Source organism: Canis lupus, chromosome 5, assembly GCF_048164855.1.
Source record: "Canis lupus baileyi chromosome 5, mCanLup2.hap1, whole genome shotgun sequence".
NCBI lineage: Eukaryota > Metazoa > Chordata > Mammalia > Carnivora > Canidae > Canis > Canis lupus.
The window spans coordinates 43,332,598-43,359,525 of record NC_132842.1 but is presented as its reverse complement, the minus strand read 5'-3'; the positions used below and the strand labels follow the sequence as shown (position 1 = coordinate 43,359,525).

The window sequence follows — 26,928 nt, the reverse complement described above, 5'->3', positions numbered from 1 at the left end:
TGAAGTAAAATAGGATTTTTCTGCCCCACAGAGGGTTTTCAAAGGTTTAGTAAATCAGCAGATTGATCTAGCTCCTCCAGAAGATCCAATAGGTTTCTATCCTACAGAAGCAATACAGATGTTACAAAAATGTCATCAGAGAGCTTATAAAACAGGTAACAACTTGTAAGAACACTGGTATAAAGGAAAAATAAAGACAGGAAAATAAAACCAAGAATAAATTTAGCACAAATGAACAAATGCTTGTTATAAGGTCCTATACTCCTGCTAAAGTTGGACTACAAAAACAATTGGGAAACACAGTCAGTAAAAAGGCTGACAGTGTTCACATAGGAAGAATCAAATCACATGCTCAGGAGATGTCGTCCAGTTTCGTCCTAGTACTAGATCTTAGAGGAAATTCTCTACTACAAGGCCTCACTCTATGAGTAAATGCAGTAGTTTCCAAACCTGGCAAATCATCAGATCAACTTAGGAGCTTTTAAGAGTTAGCTCACAAGCCCCTACTCACAGAGATGTTGATATACAGGGTTTAAGATAGCACTTAGAAATACAAACTTGTAAAAAAAAAAGAAATACAAACTTGTAAAAACCAAGTCACATGATTTTGATAAGCTTGCCGGATGTGAGAAGTACTTTTACATTAAAATGTCTTCTTAATTCTAAGTGGCATCAAGAACAAAGTATAAAAGATAGTAGAGCCAACTTACAATGTTTTAAATATTGAAGACACCAAAAAAAAAAAAAAAATACCTGTTTATGTAAATGGCAAATCCATTCAGCAAACTGTCGGGCATTTGGAATAGTAGCCGAAAGAAACACATAGTGGACATTGTCAGGAAGCAGAATAATAGTTTCTTCCCATACAACACCACGCTCTGAAAAAAATACATATACTTTGGAATTTACTGACAAGTAATCTAATATTATTTTCTCTCAAGCACAATAATTAAGAATGCAGACCACTTTACACAAAGATATTTTTAGCCACAGACCCCCTAATGAAAACTACTTTAGTTCTTACCATGAATTTGTCCAGTAGAAAGTTAGTAGACTAAACCCCTAAAAACACAATGTGCTCTGAAATAATAGCCTGCAAAGAACAGCTCCACACGGTATCCTTCTCACACAGCATAACAAGAATCCCTGACAATGGAAATAGTATTTCCATCTCACTTTGAGAAAGAGAAGTTAATTAATGCCTTTTAGAAAAGTTATAACAACAAATCTATTTATTTATTTATTTACTTACTTACTTACTTATTGTTAAAAGATTTTATTTGAGAGAAAGCACATGAGCAAGGGGAAGAGCAGAGAGGGGGAGACGTGCTGACTCCCCGTCAAGACCTGAGCCAAAGGCAGACGCTTAGCAGACAGAGCCACCACACAGGTGTCCCCTAGTCAAACTTTAAATACTTCGTTGTCAGGGGCCATTTCTATCACTGCAGAAAGTTCTATCAGACAGTGCTACGTGAGATCTAACAGGAGGGGGAATTCAGTACTTCACAAATCAGGACACAACAGCAGCTCAGCTGAAAAGTCTTACATTTATTACTGAACCAACCTACTGGTATAGAGGCACATTTATTACTGAACCAACCTACTGGTATAGAGGCATAGTAACAGAGAAAATCATTCCCTTGATAAGACATGTCTCTTGGCCAGGTAGGAAGGATGTTTCCATTTTGATAGGATAGGAACATGTGATCTCCATGCAGCTTAAATATGTGTGCCAATTATGTTTGCTATTTCATGATTGCGATGCTTCCTCATAGACCCAGCTTGGTTCTTCTCCAGTGCCTCCTCTTGGAGTTGTACCTGATTTTATTACCAGTTTTCATCCAAATCCACTGGGGAATAGGACGATTCTGCTTTTGTTTCTTGGCCAGGAATCACTTGATTCTGAAAGTCTTGTGAGAAGACATGGTGATCACAGTCAACCACACGCAACCAGGATGGCGGCAGAAAGGAGACAGCTTATTTATTTATTCATGAGAGACACAGAGAGAGAGGCAGAGACACAGGCAGAGGGAGAGGCAGGCTCCATGCAGGGAGCCTGACGTGGGACTCAATCCTGGGTCTCCAGGATCCTGCCCTGGGCTGAAGGCGGCACTAAGCCGCTAAGCCACGGGGGCTGCCCTATAGCAACAAATTTCAAAGATACACCATTACTATACCATATAGCATCTTTCACCCAAATAACCCTCGTGATCTCTAGACATGAAAGATTTGATAAGCAGCAAAACTATGTCACTTTTTATTTAAATGAAAAAAAAAAAAACCCTAGAAAAATCAGTTGAGAGATTCCTCTTAAAACAAACAAATACAGGATTCATGATTTTAAAACCAGAACAGCTCTGTTCAGAACCTAGGTGGCTCAGTGGTTGAGCATCTGCCTTTTGCTCAGGGCATGATGCTGGGGTCCTGGCATGGAGTCCCACATCAGGTTTCCTGCAGGGAGCCTACTTCTCCCTCTGCCTAGGTCTCTGCCTCTCAGTCTCTCATGAATAAATAAATAAAATCTTAAAAAAAAAAAAAAAAAAACTTTAATTTTTTAAATAATTTTTATAATTTTTTAAATTTATTTATTTATGAAAGTCACAGAGAGAGAGAGAGAGAGAGAGAGAGAGAGAGAGAAAGAGAGGCAGAGACATAGGCAGAGGGAGAAGCAGGCTCCATGCACCGGGAGCCCGACGTGGGATTCGATCCTGGGTCTCCAGGATCGCGCCCTGGGCCAAAGGCAGGCGCTAAACCGCTGCGCCACCCAGGGATCCCTAATTTTATGAATTTGAAAGGGGTGAAATGTTTAAAAGGTAAATGATTTCATAAATTATATTACTTTCACTATAAATATACGTTAACTCAGTGCTTTAGTTTAAATAAAAGCTGAGTTTAAATATGTACATATGTAACTTTTAAATGTTAACAGTAGCTCTCCCAGTTCCACTCAAAATTCCAAGTATACTTACTTTTCCCTACAGCAGTGTAATGGTTCAAGTAAACGGATATTTATTTTTTCTCTCATTTTATTTCATAATCCCTATTTTATTTTATTTTTTTAACCATAAACCCACATTTCTTAGTTTTTAAAAACTGAAATACTAATAAAAATCCAAGTAAGTTAACTCCAGGCTGAAAATCTTAAAAATTTCTTTAACACTGATTTTAGAGAGTTCTCTATTAAAAGCAAACTAGCTTCAGGGCGCCTGGGTGGCTCAGTTGGTTAAGCATCTGCCTTCAACTCGGGTCATGATCTCTGGATCCTGGGATCAAGCCCTGAGTCAGGCTCCCTGCTCAGCAGGGAGCGTGCTGCTTCTTCTCCTTCTGCCTCTCTCCCCTGCTTGTTCATTCTCTCTCTCCCAAATAAAATCTTTAAAAAAAATTTTTTTTAATTCCAATTGTTTTGTATGAATTTGCATTTTTTTCACCCAGTTACTATTTAAGAAGTGGCATTTAAATGAGATCCCATCAGAAATACTATATCATGTTTCCCACAATTTAGTTTACTACAACTCTAGCCACATGAAAACTAAAAGCAACATTCAACAACTACTTATTCAAAATTCCTAAAGCCTTTAAGGAAAACACATGGCACACATTTCAGCAACATGACAGAACATACCTGAATCTCTCATGTAATGAATTTCATCAAATATGACCCATGCTACTTCTCGCATAACTTCAGAACCTCTGTACAGCATACTTCTTAAAATCTAAAAAAAAATATAAACAATTTAGCAAAATTTTAACATTACAGAAGTTCATCTTCCTAAAGAGGAATTTTGGAAATGCTTTTTTAATGGAAAAAAATAATTTTAGGTTACATATTTTAAATATGTTTCATAAACCAAATAATATTCCTTCTCTCTTAAAACCAAAATAAGTGACTTCTCAACAGTTACTAATTAGATACAGTTCATGGAATTACCACCACTACCTGCACATATGTTAAATATGAACCCACTTTATTGTACATATAATACTTATCACAAAACCCACATTGTCTAGGACATGAAAGTAACTTAAAATGGTCTTCTATTTAATGTATGGTACCTTATACTGTTTACTGATTTTTTTTGCTTCATCTCACAACATGGATATTCTCTGGCAACTAGTATTCTGATTTTTGAGTTAAAGAACATCTTCCACACATGGAAAAACGCTTTGGGAATGGAAACTTACTTTGGGTACCAGAATGAAAAGTGAGCAATGCTTTTGCCTGGCAGACCAGAAGTTAATTTATGCTGTCTATTGTATCATGTCCTTGTAAAATGCAGGGATATAATTCAAGAATGTATAAAAGATACATCTGTATAAAGATAGCTGTGCTCAAAACCTAAGATATTATAAGTATATATGTTTTAAGTGAAACTTGACTATCACCATGGGGAAGAAGCTAAACTTAACTGGACATTTTTAAAAAGTTATTGATGTATTTTTATCAACACTAAGATGCAAAAATAAAAAATCAAATGGAAAGAAAAGCCACTACTTACATGAATCTATGTATGCAAAACCGTCAATGTCACCGACAGTAAGTCTTTTAAAAATATTAGGTGAAAAATAATTCTATCAATGATAGTCATGGGTGGCCCGGGTGGCTCAGTGGTTTAGTGCCACCTTCAGCCCAGGGCCTGAACCTGGAGACCCGGGGCTGAGCCCCACGTCAGGCTCCCTACATGGAGCCTGCTTCTCCCTCTATGTCTCTGCACCCCCTTCTCTCTCTGTGTCTCATTAATAAATAAATAAAACCTTAAAAGAAATGACAGTCATGTGACAAATAACAGAATTAATAATTTACACTTAAATTTATATAATTACTAAATCCTTTAAAGGTGAACTTCTCCTTTTCAAGTAAATCTACTCAAAAAATAAAGTATTACATTTTATCTATATAGATCAACTGATAAAGCATTAGATGTTCTAATTGAATAGATAAATTAATAAAATTAAAAAGGAAAAACTGGATTAAGCATTATATAAATTACCTCTGTGGTCATAACAAGACAAGATGCTGTAGGATTAATAGTAACATCTCCAGTCATCAAACCAACATCTTGAAATTCTTCATACATTTCCCGGTATTTCTGGTTACTCAGAGCCTTAATTGGGCTGGTAAATATTACACGCTGTTTTTCCCTTAAGGCTAATGCAATGGCATACCTAAAAATGTGAAAGCAAATAAGAATAAAGTATTCAAAACCTTTTCTTTAAACTACATAATTTTTTAAAAATTCTATTAATGTATAAATTATGTCCCAACTTCCCCTAGTTACTTATCTTAATGGACTTTGCAGAACATTAATATCTTATTCTACTTACTAGTAACAAGCTCTTAAAATAATAATTATAATAATAAATATGAAGTGTAGTGGTCTAAATAAACAAGAATATTTAACTGTGGACTACTGAAATTAACGTAACTTAATTACTAATACCAAAAGATTACTAAAGGTTACCCTGTTTCTTGGAAGTAAAAAACTTTTAGTTCTAGAAATGGGTCTCCAAAAGTTTAGAGGCTCTGCCTGTCACTTTATACATACATATATACAATTAGCAAACCCTGGAAAATGAAATTTTGTTCTTCTGAGTTTCAAAAATAAGTTCATCCAGATGTATTCTTTCCCACATGTAATAATTATCAAATCATTCCTTGCTTGGGAGTCATGGTGGGTTCTAATTTTGAAAAGTTCATGCACAGCTATTAACAAAATGTAATAGTGTAGTTTTTTTTTTTTTTAAATTCTATTAGGTATTTAAATAAAGACTATGAAATGATAACTAAGGTTAGCACTGTGGTAGAGTGTCCTTGTTTAAAATATAATTCTGGCCCAAAACAGGCTCATAATCTAATTGGGGAAACAAAAATATTACTCATCACAAACATATAACCTTACTCTCCAAACACTGAAATAACTAAAAGCTGTCCAAACATTATCAAATACATAGTTTAAGAGATAGATATGAAACTGAAAAGGATATAGAGATGCTACAATATATTATCTAAAATGTCCACTTTCGAACAAAAATTTAGAAGATACAAAAAGAAACAGGAAGTATGATCCATACATAGGGGAAAAAAGCAGTCATGAGAAACTAATTCTCAGTGGGTCCAGATGTTGGACTCAGTAGACAAAGACTTAAATGCAGCTATCCGAAACATGTCCAGAAAATAGAAGTCATGTACTAAGAAAGGAAATAGAAAGTAATTATTCAACAGGCCATTACAAGAGAGATGTCAAAACTACACCATAAATAAATGAAAACACTACAGATGAAAAGTATTAACTAAAATGAAGAATTCACTAGATGGGCTCAAGAGCAGATTTGAGATGATAGAATAGTATTGGTAAATATGCAGTATCACTAGATACGAAGATAAATCAACAAAAATGACCAAATTTAAAGAAAGAAACAAAAGAAAAAAAATAGTGTCCCAGCGGAAGTTCCAAAGTGAGATAAAAGTATTTCAAAAAATAACAATGAAAACTTCCTAAATTTGTTTAAAAATATATTAATCTACAGATCTGACAAGAACAATGAACCAAAGCAGGAAAAAATAAAAAAGAATCTCACCTAGAAGCACTGTCAAACTGCTGAATAACAAAGACAAATAGAAAACCTTCACAGGGGACACCTGAGTGGCTCAGCAGTTGAGCATCTGCCTTCAGCTCAGGGCATGATCCCAAGGTCTGGGATCAAGTCCCGTATCAGGCTCCTTGTGGGGAGCCTGTTTCTACCTCTGCCTGTGTCTCTGCCTCTCTCTGTCTCTGTCTCTTAAAAAAAAAAAAAAGAAAAGAAAAGAAAGCCTTCACAGCAGCAGCAAAACATTAAGCACTGGAAAACATTAAAAGACTCAAACTTTTGAAGATAAAAAATCCAATGTCTGATTTGAAATACAATGGATAAAAATGAAATCAGATTAGACATTGCAGGAAAAAAAAGATGAATAAACTTGAAGACTTGTCAAGAAAATCTGTCTAAAGTGAAAAAGAATAAACTCAAAAAAAAACCAAAATAATAAAAACAGTATAAGTGGGCTTTGAGACAACCTAAAGTGGCATGATAGAAGTTGAAGTCCCCAAGGAACTAGGAGGAAGGAGAATGCTTGGAAAAAAAAAAAAAAAAAGCTGAAAATATCCCAAATGTGATATAAAATATAATACACGTACAAATCTGAAAGCCCAATAAACTCAAGCATAAGAAAAGTGAGAACTATGTAAAACCACATTATAATCAAATTACTTCAAGACAATGATGAAATTAAAAGCAGCCAAACATTCTATCGAGGCAATATGCAAGGAAGCAGAGAAATGCAGGGAAGTCAATCAAAACAAATGAAAACAGTAACAAGATGAAAAAAGGAGCAACAAGGACATTTAAACAGTTTGTAACAGTATTCCATAAGTTTAAGAAGCTAGGAAAAGGGTGCCGGGATGGCTCAGGAGGCTAAGAGTGTGCCTTTGGCTAGGTCATGATCTGAGGGTCCTGGGATTGAGCCCCACATAGGGCTCCCTGCTTAGTGGGAAGTCTGCTTCTCCCTCTCTCTACCCAAACTGCCCCCTCTCAGCTTGCAATGCTCTCAAATAAATAAATAAAATCTTAAAAAAAAAAGCTAAATGAAGTTAAGTACTAAGTAGAGATACTGGAAATAAAACAATAAAAATCACACACACAACTGAACTTCTCTAGTAAGGAAAACTATAATATCTGAGATGAAAATGCAATGAATGGGATTAATAATATAATAGACAATGTAGAAGCAAAAGGTAATGGAAGACACTGCGTTAGAAAAGGCCCAAAATGAAACACAGAAAAATGGAAAATATCAGTGTATCATGAGACAACTTTAAGTGGCCTAATATAATCCTAATTAGAGTTCTCAAAGAAGAGCCATAGGGAGCAATGAAAAACAAACCCAGAGCTTAAGAAACATGAAAACAACTATACCAAGCCTCATCATAAACAAACTGCTTAAAACCAATGATAAAGATAAAACCTTAAAGTAGCCAAGAAAAAGATACATTATCTGCAGAGGAACAAGGTAAGGTTGACAGGGGATTTCCGGTCATAAACTACACAAGTCCAAAGGTACTCTTAGAATTAGAATTCTAGGGGATCCCTGGGTGGCGCAGGGGTTTAGCGCCTGCCTTTGGCCCAGGGCGCGATCCTGGAGACCCGGGATCGAATCCCACGTCGGGCTCCCTGCATGGAGCCTGCTTCTCCCTCTGCCTGTGTCTCTGCCTCTCTCTCTCCCTCTCTCTCTCTGTGTGACTATCATAAATAAAAAAAAAGATTAAAAAAAAAAGAATTATAATTCTATATGGAGTGCAAACAGCTTTCAAAAATGAAGACAAAGTAAAAGTTATTTTATTTTTATTATTTATTTTTTTAGTAAAAGGTATTTTAGACATAAAAAGTTGAAAGGATTTTTCATTAGAAGATTTGTACTACTATAAATGTAAAAGAGTTTTTCCAGGAAAAAGAAAAATAATGCCACACAGAAATCTGGATCAAATAACATACCAAAACATCAAATTATTTTGGAAACATACCAAAAGCATTTCCCAAATATACCAAATCAAACAAAATCTGTGGTGTAGCTAAAGCAATATTAAAGAAAAACTTGTACCACTAAATGCCTATATTAGTGAAAGACAGGTCTCAAATCAATTACTTCATCTTTCCTCCATAAAGCTAGAAAAAGGAGAGCAAATGAGTCCCCCAAATCTGAATCTGACTCATAAAATAGAAAATAAAACAGAGCAAAATCAATGAAACCAAAAACTTTTTCTCTAAGATCAGTATGACTGATCACCCTCTAACAGGCTGACCATTAAAAAAATACATTACCCTGATAGCAAAACTAGGAAAGGATATTACAATTAACTACAGACCAATATCCTTTATGAACAAAGATGCAAAAATTCTTAACACATTTTTAGAAAAATCTAATCCAATAATATATTTACCAACATGAATTTTTTGAGGTTCCTAGAACCCAATGACACATGGGGGACTCCTCTACTAATAACACCAAGCAATTCTTACCAGTAGGGTGTTGAGAATTCAACTAAATTCTGATATTCACCAGAGACAGCATCAGATTCTATAGACTAAGGGCTCAGTTCTACAAACACTGCCTTCCAGCCCCCACTTCAGATGCCAGTAGCAAGTCCTAAGCCAGTTACCTGTGCTTCTGACCAATCGGTTTCAGATTGAAGGTTCCAACAGCTTCCTCCTTGGTATGGACCAATTGGCTAAAGCAGCTCACAGAACTCAGGACACACTTACTTACATTTATCAGTATACTAAAGAATATATGAATCAACAACTGGATGAAGAAATACATGGGAAAAAGATGAAGAGCTCCCATGCCCTTCCCATCCAGGTGCGCCATCTCCTGGAACATCTGTTCTAGGAACACCTGCACGTTACCAACCTGAAAACCCAATGACCCGAGTTCTTTTGTTTTTTTATGGAAGCTTCACTACAGAATCATGACTAAGTCATTGGCCACTGGCTGATTCAACCTCCAGCCCTTTTCCATCTATCCTCAGTGGAGGTCAGGGAAGAGGGTGGGTGGAAAATCATATAAGTGGTTCTCCTGGGTATCAGCCCCTCTTCCAAGTCACATAATTAATTTAATAAAAGACATCTTTACTGCTCTTATCACATGAAATTTCCAACAGTTTTAGGAATCCTGACTTAGAAACCATGGATAAAACCACTGGAATGACCAAATATATATTTTTTATAAATCACAATACTGCAGTTTATTAATAGGTGTATTTATCATGACCTTGCAGAGTTTATCTCAGGATGGTTTATTATTTTAAAATTAATGCATTCATCATAGTAACAGAAAAAAGAAGCATTTGACAAGATATAATAACTAAATATCCTATATGCATATACACATATACACACAAACTTGGAATAAAAGGGAACGTCCTCAACTTGATAAAAGGCATCTATGAAACACCTACAGATAACAGCATGCTGATGGAAGACTTAGTCTCAGGAACAAGGCAAAGATGTTCTCTCATCACTTCTATTCAACATTATACTGGATTTCCTAACCAGTTCAATAAGCAAAGACATTAAAAGTATCTAAAGTAGAAAGAAAGAAGGAAAACTGTCTTCACTTACAGAAATCAAACAGAAAAACTTAAACTTTTAAAGGGTGAAAGAAACAAAAAATTATTTTAAAATTTCATTTAAAAAGCACAAAGAAAAAAAAAAGCACAAAGAGAACAAGAACAAAGGAGCACAAGACATCCAGAAAACTAATAAAATGGCATCAAGTATATATCTATTAATAATTATTTAAACGTAGATAGAGTAAATTCTCAAAAAAAAAAAAAAAAGTAGCTGAATAGATTAAAAAAAACACAAATTCAGCTATATGCTACCTAAAGAGACTCACTCCAGACGTAAGGACACACACAGACAGAAAATGAAGGAAAAAGGATATTCCATGCAAATGGGAACAAAAACAGGGGTTAACTATACTTTTGTACTCTTGTCAGACAAAACAGACTATTATAAGAGATAAAGAACATTACATAATAACAAATGGGTCAATCCAGCAAGCAGATATGAGATTATAAACCAACACAGGAGCACCTACATAGATAAAGCAAATATTAACAGGCTTAAAATTTCCTTTAAATAGATAAAGCTACTCACTCAGCGCATACAGTTTTTCCTGCTGATGTATGTGCAGATACTAAAACAGACTGATTATTATCAACACACTGAATGGCTTCTCTTTGAAAAGCATCAAGAATGAATGGGTATTCCTATAAAAAGACAATAACAATATCTACATTAAAATATCTTGCCATTCAGAACACACTTAAAATTAAGGAATGCTACCCCTCCAAAGCATTCTGGGAGCATTTATGATTCTATTTAAGAAATATGCTACCCAATAGAGAAAGTTAGGAAGAGTTAAAAAAAAAAAAAAAAACCTTTAACTAAACAGTGAAGAAGTTAATTATACTGTCTAATCTTTCAATTTACTTTGCCAATATACACATTATATTAGTTACAACACAGGAACATGACCATTTATCAACATGTTTTGTGGTAGGCACTAAGCAACATTTTCCATATATTATTATTATTGATCTTCACGATAACCCCTAAAATAAATATTCTTTCATTTCACAGATGGGAACTCTGAAGCTCTGAAAAGCAAAGTTCCCACTTAAGTTTACTCAGCAGAGATAGAATAATATATCTACTAGATTTTAAAGAGTTCATGCTTACTCCATCATTCTGCCTTCTTCAGTTAGAGAAAACATGACTTGGAAAGCTTGTATTTATTATTTGAGTTCTATCAGAACTTCAAAATCCACTCAATACAAGCATTAGTTTAAGTTCCTTAAAAGCTTGTTAAATGTTAAACTCCCAAAACTATATGTATAACTTATTCATTCATGCTTCTGTTCCTAGAGAAAGGTTGATAATTTTGATTAGATTCTTTAAAAAGGTGAAGAATCGGGATCCCTGGGTGGCGCAGCGGGTTAGCGCCTGCCTTTGGCCCAGGGCGCGATCCTGGAGACCCGGGATCGAATCCCACATCGGGCTCTCGGTGCATGGAGCCTGCTTCTCCCTCTGCCTGTGTCTCTGCCCCTCTCTCTCTCTCTGTGACTATCATAAATAAATTAAAAAATTTAAAAAAAATAAAAAATAAATAAAAAATAAAAAGGTGAAGAATCATTACTTTCATTTTTAAAAATCTCATCACATGATGCCTTTTTAAAATCATGTTTACTGATTTAGTTCTCACTGTATCTGACTTCAGGTGGCTTATTCTTGGTTTATACACACTGGAAATATAAAAATCTCATTTCAAAGAGCTTAGGATTTTTAGAAGAGACACAAAACCGTACAAACTGTACCGCCTAAAGTACAGACCTTTGCAGCTTTTCCAACTCGAGGTTTAAGTGGTAAATAATCTTCATCTGCAGGAAGTGCAACCTGATGTGAAAAAACAGAGTCAACAACTTACTATTTGGAGAACTGATACATTCAACACTCCACAATTAATGATAGTTTGAAAAACACAAGTGATAGTGTTTGATAGTCTTAGATATTGTAAAATCAAATAATTGCCTTTAATCATAAGATAAATGCTAAGGCTATAGGATAATCAAAAAACCCCTACTTGCATTTATCTAATGGTAACGTTATTAATACCAATTAAGTTTATTTCCCCAAAGAAAATGTGTTTAAGGTCTAGGACCTATCCTTGGTATCTTTGTATTTTCCATAACTAACATATTGCTCAAAAAAGCTGTATGGAGGGGCACTGAGTGGCTCAATGGTTGAGCATCTATCTGCCTTTGGCTCGGGGCGTGATCCTGGGGTTCTGGGATCAAGTCCCACATCAGGGTCCCTGCAGGGAGCCTGCTTCTCCCTCTGCCTATGTCTCTGCCTCTCTCTGTGTGTCTCTCAAAAATAAATAAAAATAAAATCTTTAAAAGAAAAAAAAAAAAAGCTGGGGCAGCCCTGGTGGCTCAGCGGTTTAGCATCGCCTTCGGTCCAGGGCGTGATCCTGGAGACCCAGGATTGAGTCCCACATCAGGCTCCCTGCATGGAGCTTGCTCCTCCCTCTGCCTGTGTCTCTGCCTCTCTCTCTCTGTGTGTCTCTCATGAATAAATAAAAATCTTAAAAAAAAAGTTTAATGGACATAAAAGGGATATTTCTACATGAAAGAAAACTACATAGAATAAAATGATACTCCTTATTTCCTAAAACAGAAAATTTACTTTCCTCCAGTGAAGATTAAGATCTGGAGAGCAAAAAAAAAAAAAAAAAAAAAAAAAAAAGACGTGGAGAGCAGTTCATAATGTATCTAAATTCCCAAGAACTAAATCATGTAGTATATAAATCCAGAGGGTCAAAATAAAGTACACACAAAAATTAGAAATAATTTATAAGAGCAAAACTTCAATAAATAAATATTACATGAGATTACCATCTTAGAAATACTAAGAGATTGTGGGTAAACTTCCAACTCAATTACAGATGACCCTTGAACAACATAGGATTTGAGGCAACAATCCTTCTCCTGACCCTGCTCCGCGCTGTTGAAAAATCCTTGTGTAACTTTTGAGTCCCTCAAAATTTAACTATTAGTAGCCTACTGTTAACCAGAAGCCTTGATAACACAGTTAACACATTTTATATATGTATGTAACTGTAGACTAGTAGACTAGTATATAACTATAGACTATACTCTTATAATAAGTAATCTAGAGAAAATAATGTAATTAAGAAAATCCTAAGGAAGAGAAAAATACATACAATACTGTTGTTTATTTTTTTATTTTTATTTATTTATTCATGAGAGACACACACAAAGAAAGAGAGAGAGGGAGAGGCAGAGACACAGGAAGAGGGAGAAGCAGGCTCCATGCAGGGAGCCTGATGTGGGACTCGATTCCGGGTCTCCAGGATCAGGCCCTGGGCGGAGGTGGCACTAAACCGCTGAGCCACCGGGCTGCCCAATACTGTTGTTTATTAAAAAATACCTACTTTTAAGTGGATCTGTGCAGTTCAAAATAGCCTTGCTCAAGGATCACCTATATAATCAATGTGGGTAGTATTTCATAAAGGAATAAATTATACCCTGATTATAATTAAGAAAAGTGAAACTTACTAAATTATGAAAACCAATGAATAATACCCAGTATAACGAATGTTATAAGAAATGCGACATTCTAAATGCAACCTACAAAGGGGAGACAATAGTTAGATTTTGGTATTTTATCCTGCACACGTTAAGAAAGAGTAACTTATCAAGTACTTTTTACTAATGAATGAATACTTCTGGGGGATAACAGTTTTCATTAGTCTTTCCCTTAATAATGTTTATTCCTCTTTACTAGGATTCCAAGAAACTTCTAAGTAATTTCTGATTCACAGGTAGTTTGATAGTTAGACAACTACTTATTCTTAATTTAAGGAAATGACATATTTTTATATACCTCCATCTCTTATGAACATGATGAAATGAGTCCTATCCAAGAAAGCACAACCCCTGGTATACTGACAAAACCAGATTTCTGGATCTGGAAATCCAAAGCCCAGACCCCAAATGATGGTATGATTCCCATAGGAATCCCTATAGGGCTGTATCTGATTAGTTGAGTGACACTCTCACATCTTTCCTGGTACTTTCTATGACATGAACAAAGAACATCAGTGTGAAGCAATTAAGATTTTAGCTTCTGTAAGATTTAACAGAAAAAAGAACAACAGATTGTGTTTTCACACGTACAAGAATCAGTACTGAAAAGTCTGGGTTAACAGTAACATACGAAAAGAGAGAGACTAAGGAGTCAGAGAAATAGAAAACTAGTAAAATGATCAAGAGTCAACAGACCTACCAGATAGTCATTGCTGACTTTTGCCACAGCAGTTTGAAAGAAATGGAGAAGAAATCTAAGCGCAGTATATTTAAAAATGAATGGCAAGTTAGTGTAGCCTGGATTTTCCTAGCAGAGCACTCAATAGCAACTCTGAAAAGTAAGGGATCACATCTCTTTTATCTTTTTATATTCAGTGAATAATACAATGTTCCTGGCACTCAAAAGATATATACTGCATTAATGACTACAGAAGGGGGGAAAAATATAGTGGCTGAAAAGCAATCCAGAATAAGAGAAGCTTCTGAATATTCATATGCTGATAGGGAAGGGCAAATAGAGAAGATAAGATATTCGACTCTAGAAACAGTCAAGGAAAAAATGGAATGATCTAAGTCTTTGTGAAAGCAAGGTTAAGTTACAACCAAGAACACGGGCAGAACAAGCTTCCTTAGCATTGCTTTTTCCTTTGAGTGTATGTGACAGGTACAGAGAGGCATGGTGAAGGAGGTTATAAAGACAGGACACCCCAGCTTGATAGACTTAAGCCTCTAAATGAAGTGAAAGGTAAAGTTAGTTGCTAAAAAAGTGAGAAGTGACAGAAGGAGGGGTTGTAGAGTAATTCTGGAGGACAAATAGAACTTTTGACCTCTTAAGAGCAAATTTTGCACCACCCCCTTACAATCTTTTTAAGACCAGAGAATTGAATAGGGGTCTAATATAAGTACTGAATGAACGAGCAAATGAGTATTACAAATGCCAAAGGAAGTGCTATTCTAAAGGAACATAAAGGAAATTATGAAAACAAGTGCAGAAAAACAGGTATTTTATTTTACTTTTTTAAAGATTTTATTTATTTATTCATGAGAGACACAGAGAGAGAGGCAAAGACATAGGCAGAGGGAGAAGTAGGCTCCCCATAGGTAGCCCGATGTGGTACTCAATTCCGGGACTCCAGGATCATGCCCTGAACCAAAGGCAGACGCTCAACCGCTGAGCCACCCAGGTGCCCCAAAAACAGGTATTTTAAAAACAAGGTTCTAACATCTATCAAAAGCCATTTTTCTTAATTTGGAATTACTCTGCTTACTCAATTAAGACTTTTAAGAAGACTTACCAGTTACCTATAATAACTTATAAGGTCATATTGTAAAGACAAAAGGCTTAGTATAAAGAAAGAGTGTTACCTTTATAAATTCTGACTCCTAAAGTGTTACTACAAGCTACCAGAGAGTACCACCACATGGCAAATAATGAAATTGCAATATATCAATAACCAAAACAAGACATGAAAAAGGACATGACCTGTAAAACGGCGCTGTCATTGAGTATGGGAATGAACATGTACTGAACACCTCATCTGTATTTTCTAATTTTCTTCTATAATCTTCATAACCACCCCATGAGGTATATCGCATTATCCCAAATTTAAAAATTAAAAAAACCAATGTCAAAAAGGTTAAGAAATTCATCTAAGACTGTGTTAGATAAACTGCTATTTCAAGATGAGTTCAGTTTAGAACACAAAGCCCCAAGCTCCTTTCACTGGACTACATACACCCCAAAGGAACTATTACTGTTTCCAACACCCCTAAGATTAAATTGCTTGCTAACAATTATACTAGACAGCCCAAAGCAAACTCCCACTGATAACACTAACTTCCTATATACTGTTTGCACTTACCTCATGTGTACACCCTTCAACAGTTTCAACGGACTGTACCTTGACTCTGGGCATCAAGTCTGCCAAACTTAAAAAAAAAAATTATTACAGTTATATTAAAATAAATTACTTTTCTATAATTGGATAATAAGCCTCCAGTTTGCACTGTTAAGGAAAATGACACTATTCAATTATCAATATTCTGAACTGGAAAAATATGGCTATTAAGAATATTAAAAAAATCTTTCCCATTACTCAAATTTATGCTGAGAATTCAAAATGATCTGTTACTGTCTACACTTACAAATACAGTACAGATGCCAAGTGGATTATTCAAAGAATTATGTCAGCTTAGTTCCAGTAATTACTAAAAAAAAATTTTTAAGTACTCTTCCAAAGCACTGTCACTACTTTAAAACAAGAAGCTGGTTATAAAAACCATTATGATAGAGAGTACAAAATAAACTAGCTTAATACAGACATGCTAGAATTTAAAGAAGTGTTCCCTATTCTCCTCAAAATCCTAAGTTCTCATCTAGGTCCTGCTTAGACTCTGAATGGACAGGACTGGATAAACTGAAGAAATGTAGATGTATTTTTGTGCTAGGTTCATTTTCTTACTGATTTTACTTTTCATTTTTATTTAAATCCATAATCAGTTATAATACTTTGGACAAAACCCAAGGGTTACTACAATAAGCAACGATGATTTTTTTTAAACTGTCAATATTATATTGTAATATATTCCACTAGCTTTGGAAAAGTGGATCTGAAATATTTCAGTGACACATCTACCACCATTTACAGTAGCTACTTTTGCTAGCTACAACAGGTAACTGGTTTGAAAAATTCACAGAAAGAGTACATTTTTCATGGTAATACCAAGACAAAATATGGCATACAAGAGGAAAGCAAAGCTATTAAGATTCATCAATTTCTATGAAAAGAAACACCAGTTATTTCAGTCATAGATATCCATGGGTCTCCTTCACTGACAGTAGTCTTAAGATTCATAGCCACTCTATTCCAACATGTAACAGTAAAAATCTAATTCCACTTAATATTCCTTCTCATTTATATTTTCTATTAGGCCAGTTTTATTCTTTCTATTTATTCCACTCTCAGTGATCCTCTTCTTGGGACATTAAAAATAAATGTGGTGGGGTTTTTTTTTTACCTTAAAAAAAAAAAAAATCAGGCTTCACAATTCCTTCTCAAAATTGGATTTTAAAATATTAAAAGATAAACCTTTTCTATATTGTCTTCCATTTCCCCAAACTTATACAAATATTCTATATTTTTGCATGTATTTAACTAAGAAATATTTTTCATTTATTTAATGCAACAAATACCTTTATAACGTAGCCACATGTGAGTAATCTTCAAGATTTTCTGCAACCATCTAATTTAAGAGTAACTAACTAACATTTATGATAATGGAAATATTACCTTAAATCTTCAGTTATTGATTCTTCCACCCTAGGCTTCTTTCCAAAAATGGGTTCATCTGTGCCCTCAAAATCTGCATCTCTCTTGGTTTTTCCAATATTAGTCGACTCAGACTGCAATTTACCATCAAAACGTTTCCTGAAAGTAAATGATTTAGAATCAATTCTGCAGTATCAGTTCTTACTTTGAGAGTGATTCTATAAATTATTATCCTGTATATAATATATGCCATTAACACAAAGTCCTAGAAGTAGATGTTCCAAATCAAAACTCGTTAAAGCCCAGAATATCCTAAAAAAACTGAACACTACTCCTTCGACATTTCATATTTTCTTGTAAGTTTTACTTTAAAAATATTCTAGAGTTTACATGAACACAATTATTAACATCATACTTTTAAAAATTATAAATTAAAAGTTAAACATTGGATTTACATGGGCACCTTCAATAAAAATTTAATGCTTTGGCTTATGCCATGATATTACTATCAAAAAGAAAACTTTTTCTTTGTGGTTGGATGCATTGGTCAAAAGTAGTGACAACAGAAGCACCTAGGTGGCTTAGTCTTAATGGTTAAGTGTCTGCCTTCGCCTCAGGTCATGATCCCAGGGTCCTAAGATTGAGTCCTGTGTCACTGCTCCCTTGCTCAGCATGGGAGCCTGCTTCTCCCTCTGCCCCTGCTAGTGCTTTCTCTTTCACTCACTCTCTCTCTTAAATAAATAAATAAAATCTTTGAAAAAAAATAAAAGTGACAATAAATGGTACTTGGTGGACTAGTTACCCAGAGAGAAATTCAATCTGACCTACATGAGTGTTACACTAAAAAAATCAATTACACGTGGATTTTAGATTTAATTGTGAAAGGCGAAATGACAAAGCCTCCAGAAGATAAAATGATAAAAACTATTTTCATGTTTTACTAAATAGGACATAAAATTACTAACCAAAATTTAAGTCTGATAAATTGTAGTGCATAAAAACTAAGAATTTCTGCTAATGAAAAGATAACATTAAGAGAGTAAAGAAGGCAAGACAAAGAGTGGAAGTGGATATTTGAACCACATAACTGACATATGCCATATATCTAGATAATACGTAAGAGGTGGAGATTACAAATTTAAAAATAAAGAAGTGGAAAAAAAGACTTGAACAGGCATTTTACAAAAGAGGATATCCAAATGGCCAACAGGAATATGAATATAAGCCCAAACTAATTCCTTATCAAGAAAATAAAAATGAGACTATGCTGAATCAGGGCAGCCCCGGTGGCACAGCGGTTTAGCGCCACCTGCAGCCCAGGGTGTGATCCTGGAGACTCCGGATCGGATAGAGTCCCATGTCGGGCTCCCTGCATGGAGCCCTCTGCCTGTGTCTCTGCCCCCGCCCCCACTCTGTGTCTCTCATGAATAAATAAAATAAAATAAAATCTTAAAAAAAGAGAGAGAGACTATACTGAATCAGTGGCTCTCAAATTTTTGGACTCTGAATTCTATACAAGTCTTAAAAATGATAGAGGATTTCAAAGAATTTTGTTTATGTAGTTATACCTATTGGTATTTACCACATTAGATATTAAAAATGAGAATTTTAAAAATATTTACTTGTTAATTCATTTTAAAATAGCAATAACAAAGCATAATGTTAACATAACACTTGAATGAATGTTTTCAAAAGATAATCCTTTTTATTTATTTATTCATGAGAGATACAGAGAGGCAGAGACATAGGAAGAGGGAGAAGCAGGCTCCATGCAGGTAGCCTGATGCAGGATTCAATCCCATGACTCTGGGATCACGACCTGAGCCGAAGGCAGACGCTCAACCACTGAGCCACCCAGGTGTCCAAAATATTTTTTAATGACAAGAGCAGCCATGTTTTATATTTTTCCAAGTCTCTTTAATGTCTGGTTTAATAGAATGCATTTGGAGTCTACATCTCTTTCTGCACTCAACTTGAGATTCATGAATAATCCGGAGTCAAATTCAGACATAAAGGTATATATTCTGAATGTTTCCATCTCCATTTATATTTACAAACAGAAAAAAAAAAAAAACTAGTACATTATCAGGATAGTCACTTTTTCTGGAGGAAAGAAAGATGTCTGAAACATTCTAATTTTTGTATCAAACGAGGGTTACATTTGTATGTTCATTTTATGAAAATTCATCTTAGGGAGCACCTAAGTGGTTCAGGTCATGATCCCAGGGTCCTGGGATGGAACCCCTCATTTGGCTTTCTGCTCAGAAGGGAGACTGCTTCTCCTTCTCCCTCTGCCCTTTCCCCTGCTCTTGTGCTCTCCCTGCTCTCAAATAAATGAATTAAAAAAGAAAAGAAAAGAAAACTCATGTGCATTTATATCTCTTTTTATGTTTTACTTTACTTTTTTTAAAGAGTAACAAATAGAATGATCCCTATGCTTGAACAATCTTTCTGTAACAAAGTTCCTTCTTTGATGCTTAGCAAAATGTAAAATTTGTAAATCCTATTACTTCCAACTTAGTCAAAAAGGTATTCACTCTTGTCTCATATTTGCTGCTACTTATGTGAATCTTTTTTGGACAAGCAATATCCTTGAGTCTCAGTAAAGTAAGATATTTGGATGATACCTAAGATCCCTCTAGTTCTAACATTCAACTGTTCTACCCTTGAATTGGTAAGCATCAAAAATCTATTACAATGAAAACTTACTAACAGCTGGTGACAACTGTAAAACAGAAAAAAATTAGTTTGCATAACTCTAAGAAACTTAAAACCTAAGTTTATAGACACTTCCCTTCAGAAAGAGCTATATTATTCTTTATTATTGTATGTTAGACTTTTAGATCTATATTTCTCCAATTATTTATTATAACTTGGTATATGTCACATGTGGAACTTGCTCACTTGAAACATTTGACTTAAATGGACAGAAATAAAGTGTCACAGATAATAAGCCTACCCTCTAAGAATAAGTTTATTTTTTTCAAGATTTATTTATTTATTATTTATTTATTTATTTAATTTATGATAGTCACACAGAGAGGGATGAGAGAGAGGCAGAGACACAGGAGGAGGGAGAAGCAGGCTCCATGCACCGGGAGCCCAACGTGGGATTCGATCCCGGGTCTCCAGGATCGCGCCCTGGGCCAAAGGCAGGCGCCAAACCGCTGCGCCACCCCTCAAGATTTAATTTTTTTTAAAGTCATCTCTACACCCAGTGTGGGGCTTTAACTTACAACCCCGTGATCAAGAGTCGCCCACTTTACCAACTGAGCCATCCAGGCACCTGAAGGATAAGTTTTTTGATTTACTGAAACTGCATGAAAATGTTTTATCTAGACATGACAACCACATCATGGAATCCTACGTAGAATCCTTTTCTTATATAGGATATTAAAGCAATTGTCAGGGCAGTCCCGATGGCTCAGCGGTTTGGTGCCGCATGCAGCCCAGTGTGTGATCCTGAAGACCCTGGATCGAGTCCCATGTCAGGCTCCCTGCATGAAGCCTGCTTCTCCCTCTGCCTGTGTCTCTGCCTCTCTCTCTCTCCTCTCTGTGTATTCTCATGAAAAAATAAATAAAATATTTAAAAAATAAATAAAGCAATTGGCAAAATACAAGTCTGTAGATTAAATAACAGTACTATCTGTTAATTTTCTAATTCTGGAGACACCTGGGAGGCTCAGTGGTTGGGTGACTGCCCTCAGCTCAGGGGTGATACCAGAGACCCAGGATCGAGTCTCACACTGGGCTCCCTAACATGGAACCTGCTACTCCCTCTGCCTGTGTCTCTACCTCTCTCTCTCTCTCTCTCTCTGTCTCTCCTGAATAAATAAATAAAATCTTTTTTAAAAAAATTCTAATTCTGGTAATTGTTTTCAGGATTAAGACATGGACCTCACCGTTGAGAGGAGAGAGGCACCATTCTACCTGCCACACTGTTGAAAACACAAAACGGTGCATCTCCTGTGGACAAGAATTTGGCAACATTTAGAAAAATCACACATATTTACCCTTTAACCTAGTAATTTCACCTATAGGAATCTATCCCAAAGATAAAATGGCAAGAAAAAAATTTTTAACCTAAAAAAACAGACAAGATATGTACAAGGCTATTTGTAATAGTAAAAAATTGAAAATAATCCAATGTCTATTAAAAGAACACTGATGGAATAAATACTACATCCGCATAAAGAATTACAACCACATAGCTATAAAAAAAGAGCTCTATATACTAACATGGAGTTATATCTATTTCATCATGTTAAGTGAGAAAAAAATGAGGAACCGTTTTTTTTTTTAAGATTTTATTTATTTATTTGAAAGAGAGAGGGAACACACAAGTGAGGTGAGCAGCAGAGAGAGAAGCAGACTCCCGTAGAGCAGGGAGCCCCATGCAGGACTCCATCCCAGGGTCCCAGGACCCTGAGATCATGACCTGAGCCAAAATAGCAAAATAGCCACGACTGAGGCACCCAGGCCTGCCCTGAAGAACAGTTTTTAAATGGCATCTTTCGCATAACAATGAGTGGAGAAGACAAACACAGACATGCACATACATATTTTTAGAAAGAAAAAAGTGAAAAGAAAAAACTCAAGGAGAGGGAAGAAACAGGTCAGAAGAAGCAAAGATAAAAGCAGAATGTACGGTTTTATACTTTTGATTTTGGAACTGTAAAATAGTGTTTTATGTAATTTCTTAAAAATTGATTTCTTAGGGATCCTTTAATCTACTTTAAATGGAAAATAAATGGAAACAAATTAATAGGTACCAAGGTAGTAGCACATTTAGAAAAGGAATTACTAAACAGTATTTACACTGTCAGTGTGATTTATTTTTTCTAAAGATAAAAAGAACCACTTGCTAGAACCACAAACTATTCAATATTGTATTCTGAAAGACAATATAAGCTATATATTGTTATTTTTTAACTACTATGAGAAAACAAAGTTTACGTAATTATCATTATGTATGAGGATTTTCAGCAAAAAAAAGGATACAATTATAAAAATAAAGCCAAAAACCCTGTAATACTGATTATACTGTAAATGTCAGTATGAACTTTCTAAAAAACAATGTTTCCCCGGGACACCAGGGAGGCTTAGAGGTTGAGCACCTGCCTTTGGCTCAGGGCGTGATCCCAGTTCTGGGATTGGGTCCCACATCAGGCTCCCTATGAGGAGCCTGCTTCTCCCTCTGCCTATATCTCTGCCTCTCTCTGTGTCTCTCATGAATAACTAAAATCTTAAAAAAAAAAAAAAATGATTCCCCAGTTCTTTCCACTGTAAAGACCTAAAAGCAATGAAATACTGAAGCAATGGGCACTCTAAATACCAAATAAATTTCCCACTAGAAGCAAGTGGAAACCCTTTGGAGATACCAGATTCCAGGTTCAAGGCTGAAAATACACGTATACTATTGAATCTAGAAAATCTTTTGCCAAAAAGTACATATGCTATCAAAGCCTAAGCTCGGAAAAAGTACATAAGAGCCTATTTATTTATTTATTTATTTATTTTAAAGATTTATTTATTTATTTATTCATGATAGACACAGAGATTGAGAGAGAGGCAGAGACAAAGGAGGAGGGAGAAGCGGGCTCCATGCGGGGAGCCCGACATGGGACTCGATCCCGGGACTCTAGGATCGCGCCCTGGGCCAAAGGCAGGCGCCAAACCGCTGAGCCACCCAGGGATCCCAAGAGCCAATTTAAAGAGTGAATCTCATCGGTAGGAGTATCAGAAACAGCAATGCAAATGATTCAAGCGTCCGTCAAAAGATGAAGGTATAAATATAAATGGTATATCCATAAAACTGAACACTACTCAGCAACAAAGTGGAACTGTAGACATACACCTCAAGTGAGTGAATCTCCAAAGCACTGAGTATGAGAAACCAGGCAAAAAAGGAATATACACTGTAATATTCCATTTAAATTGAATTCTAGAAAATGCAAGCTGTTCTCCAGTGTCAGAAAGATCCGGAGTTGCCTGGAATCAGGGTTGTAGAGAGGGATGCATTACAAAAAGGCATGTAGAATTTTGGGGGACCTTGGAAATGTTATCTTGATTGTGCTGATGATTTAGGATGCTTCAAATAACTTAAAAAGATTAAAAAAAAAAAAAAGCACAAAGGAGTGCAACACAACCAAATCGTAAAAATCTATTCATTCATCAAGAAACTAAACACACTAATACACCCATGTTAGTCACCAGTGGAAGTTCCTTAGGGCACAACTCATTTCTCTTCAAACTGATAAAGAATCAAGCATTTTCCTGCCTTTCTTCTAAGAACTGTATTTCAAGGTAAACAGATTATAGAAGAATATTTTTTATAGATGGATTTGAGATAATAAATACAGAAAAGACAAAAATAACATGATGAATAGCATCTGATTCATTAAAAAAAGAGTGAGTCTAAGAACAGATTGACCATGACTTGATATTGCTAAAGATGTTAACGGGTACAAGCAGTTCTTCAAACTATTCTCTATGCTTTCCCACACTCCAGCCATATATTAACAATTTTCATAATATAAAGTTTCTTAACAAGTACCCACTTGGGGGCTCCCTGGGTGGCTCAGCAGTTTGGCACTTGCCTTTGGCCCAGGGCATGATCCCGGGATCGAATCCCACATTGGGCTCCCTGCATGGAGCCTGCTTCTCCCTCAGCCTGTGTCTCTGCCTCTCTCTCTCTCTCTCTCTCTCTCTCTCTCTCTCGGTCTCTCATGAATAAATAAATAAATAAACTTAAAAAAAAATCACCTACTAACCTTTAAAAAATGTATCTGTTCTACCTCTTAACCAAGACTAAGAATCCCTTGAGAGCAAAATCATATCTAATTTAAATCACTCTCCTGTTATCTCCCCCAGTCAACATTATATGTTGTTGATAACCATGAACCATCTCATTTTAATTCAAGTATTAACTTTTCCTTAGTCTACTATAACCAATTCCGTACACTTTATTAATCAGTCTATACATATGTTTACAAGCTAACAAGTTGTAAAAATTTTCTTAGTAAACTCAACGACAGCCAGCTTTTGAGAATGAATTACGTGCTAAGCACCCTTAGGTGCTTTATATATTATCTCACTTCATCCTCACAATCCTAGTAGTAGGCACTCTCAGGTTCTATTTATGGGCAAAAAAACCCCGAAAGCTTGGAGATTAAATTCCTCTCCCTGCTCCTGTTGCTATTCTGCCAGGGCCAAGTCGTCCGAGTCACGTTTTCTAAGCTTCTTAACCCTTTACTGAACTGGTCATTAGTCTCATTTTTTTTTTTAAGATTTTATTTATTTATTTATTCATGAGAGACACAGAGCGAGAGGCGGAGACCCAGGCAGGGGGAGAAGCAGGCTCCACGCAGGGAGCCCGACGTGGGACTCGATCCCGGGTCTCCAGGATCACGCCCTGGGCTGAAGGCGGCGCTAAACCGCTGAGCCACCCGGACTGCCCCTAGTCTCATCTTTATTAAAGGCTGCGGCAGGTATCGTGGGGCACCTCACCGCCCCCTCCGGACCCCACGGCGCGCACCCAGGTAGAGTCAGCAACCTAGGCGTCAAGGAATTGGCAGTGGCAGGAGCTCACGCTGCCTGCAGACACTGGAGAAGGCCAAAATCCTGACTCACCAAGCCAACACTCTGCCTTCCCTTCAACATTTACCCCAAACCCCTTCACTGCCCGATGCCACCGAGGTAACACTGCACTTGCTCCTGCTCTACACAAGAACGTCGTATGTTCTCCCCCTCGGCACTGAGAGAAAAAAAAGAAAAAACCAAACACCTCCTGACACCTTCCTTACCCGCCCTTTTCCGCAGATCCCGGCGGCCCCTTCCATTTCCCCTTGTCTTTCTCCTTGTCTTTTTTAGTTCCGGACGCGGTGGTCGAGTCGTCCTCGAACACGCTGAAGAGTTCATCCCCGAAGGCGTCCGCCATCTTTCGGAGCTGAGAGACCGAATCTCCCTCCTACCCACAATGCTCTGCGAGCGCACCGACAGTGACGCCGCGGGCGGCCTCGGCTGTGGCCCTTAGAAGACAAAAATAGTCTAGTCACACAACCCCACCCCTCGGGATTCTTCCCTGACTTCTTCTCTTCCGAGTTTTCCTTTCCGACCACTACCCGGGAGCCGGTGGCCTGACTCAGAGAGGGAGCGTGGGGGAAAAGGTCAGGCACGTCGCGGGCACCTAGAGGGCGGGGAGGGGGCGGGACTTCGGCGAGTCGGACCAATTGCAGGGCAGCAGTCGCCCAGGCCCGAGAAGCCCGGATGGAGGACGCTGGGTGGCGGCGTGGGACCCGGGGAATGTGAAGAGCGCTCCGGGAGGCGGTGCTGCGGCGGTTCCGGGAGCTGCACCGAGGGGGCACTCTGCCACAGCTGCGACATGGGCGGCAAGAACAAGAAACACAAGGCGCCGGGGGCCGCGGCGGTCCGGGCCGCCGTGTCTGCTTCCAGAGCCAAATCTGCCGAAGCTGGTGCTCCCGGGGAGGCCCCAAACAAGAAGCCTATGGCCAGGCCGCCCCCCGCAGCTGCCGCCGGCACCCGGGAGCCCAGAGTCAAGCAAGGTACGAGCAGTCCCAGAGCCGCGCGCGGGCTTTCCACCCCCAGCGGCTGCCGCTGTTTCCGACGGAGAAGCCAGCGCGACCTGGGTAGACCTTAAGGTCTCAAAATTTCCCTCTCCCACACCTGGCGCTGCTAGTTCCCCACCTGGTGGCCTTGTCCTAGATCAGTGTAATACGTTGGGGCCTCCCGAGTTAAGACCGTACCCCTGGTGCAGCCTGGCGACTCCCACCTAACCCCCGCTCTTTTTTCTTCCGAGAACAGAATAAAAATTGCATTTGCTCCCATTTCAGCAGGAATCTCCTGAGCCATCATCTGAACTACTTAGGCTGATGCAGAGCGTAAGGGTGTGCAGTTCCTAACCTTCTGCAGCCAGACCCGTTTTCGTAACGTGCTCTTCATTTCATTTTCAGCCAGGTTGTCGTGGTTTCATGTGTTATGGAAAAATCAGTAAGAATTTCAGTACTTACGCACCGAGTATGGGTATAACGTATTGTGGAATTATCTCCAGTCTTTACCATAACCATGCTGTTTTGGCTTACTGTGCAGTTTGGTTTGATAACACAGAGATTGCTGATTCCAGCTATAGATGAGCAGGCCCCATGTATTACAGCCGATTCCAAAAGATGAACAGGTGTCCTGTTTTGTTCTGCTTACTCTTGTTTGCTTGTAGTTCTTACTAAAATATTCGTCCAAGACATATTTATTGAACATCTCTGTATCTTTCATGGTGTTAGGGGTGGAATGAGCAGTATAGACACATCATCTTTTATGGACGTTGCTAGCCTAATGGCGGACACAGGCATTAAGTAATTACACCAACATGGCTTAATACTTATAAAGTGCCACAAAGAAAAGCTAAAGAAGAGAATTTAAGTAGCCTAATTTTTACT

At 37.1% G+C, this 26,928-nt stretch overlaps 2 protein-coding genes and 1 pseudogene across 4 annotated transcripts in view; 1 reads left to right on the top strand and 2 right to left on the bottom strand.

Annotated features, from left to right (window-relative positions):
• The window catches only part of MTREX (Mtr4 exosome RNA helicase), a 102,457-nt gene extending 76,810 nt beyond the window's left edge, over window positions 1-25,647 (bottom strand). Inside the window, exons 1-9 of one of the 2 annotated variants that reach the window (XM_072826463.1) lie at window positions 25,282-25,647; window positions 21,379-21,442; window positions 17,498-17,635; window positions 16,070-16,136; window positions 11,929-11,991; window positions 10,693-10,805; window positions 4,989-5,163; window positions 3,623-3,713; window positions 754-878 (exon numbers count right to left, since the gene is read on the bottom strand). In XM_072826463.1, the coding sequence (XP_072682564.1) occupies window positions 754-878; window positions 3,623-3,713; window positions 4,989-5,163; window positions 10,693-10,805; window positions 11,929-11,991; window positions 16,070-16,136; window positions 17,498-17,635; window positions 21,379-21,442; window positions 25,282-25,396 (951 nt within the window). In that variant the 5' untranslated portion in view covers window positions 25,397-25,647. The remainder of the gene's footprint in view (window positions 1-753; window positions 879-3,622; window positions 3,714-4,988; window positions 5,164-10,692; window positions 10,806-11,928; window positions 11,992-16,069; window positions 16,137-17,497; window positions 17,636-21,378; window positions 21,443-25,281) is intronic. The other variant, XM_072826464.1, reaches the window with a different exon arrangement.
• LOC140633625 (large ribosomal subunit protein eL39-like) lies at window positions 903-3,614 on the bottom strand (annotated as a pseudogene).
• DHX29 (DExH-box helicase 29) overlaps window positions 25,528-26,928 on the top strand; it is a 48,488-nt gene continuing 47,087 nt past the window's right edge. For both annotated transcript variants that reach the window (XR_012031193.1, XM_072826462.1), the window contains exon 1: window positions 25,528-26,040. Coding sequence is in view for 1 of the 2 variants with exons in the window: in XM_072826462.1 (XP_072682563.1) it covers window positions 25,860-26,040 (181 nt within the window). In the remaining variant the exon portion in view is untranslated. The remainder of the gene's footprint in view (window positions 26,041-26,928) is intronic.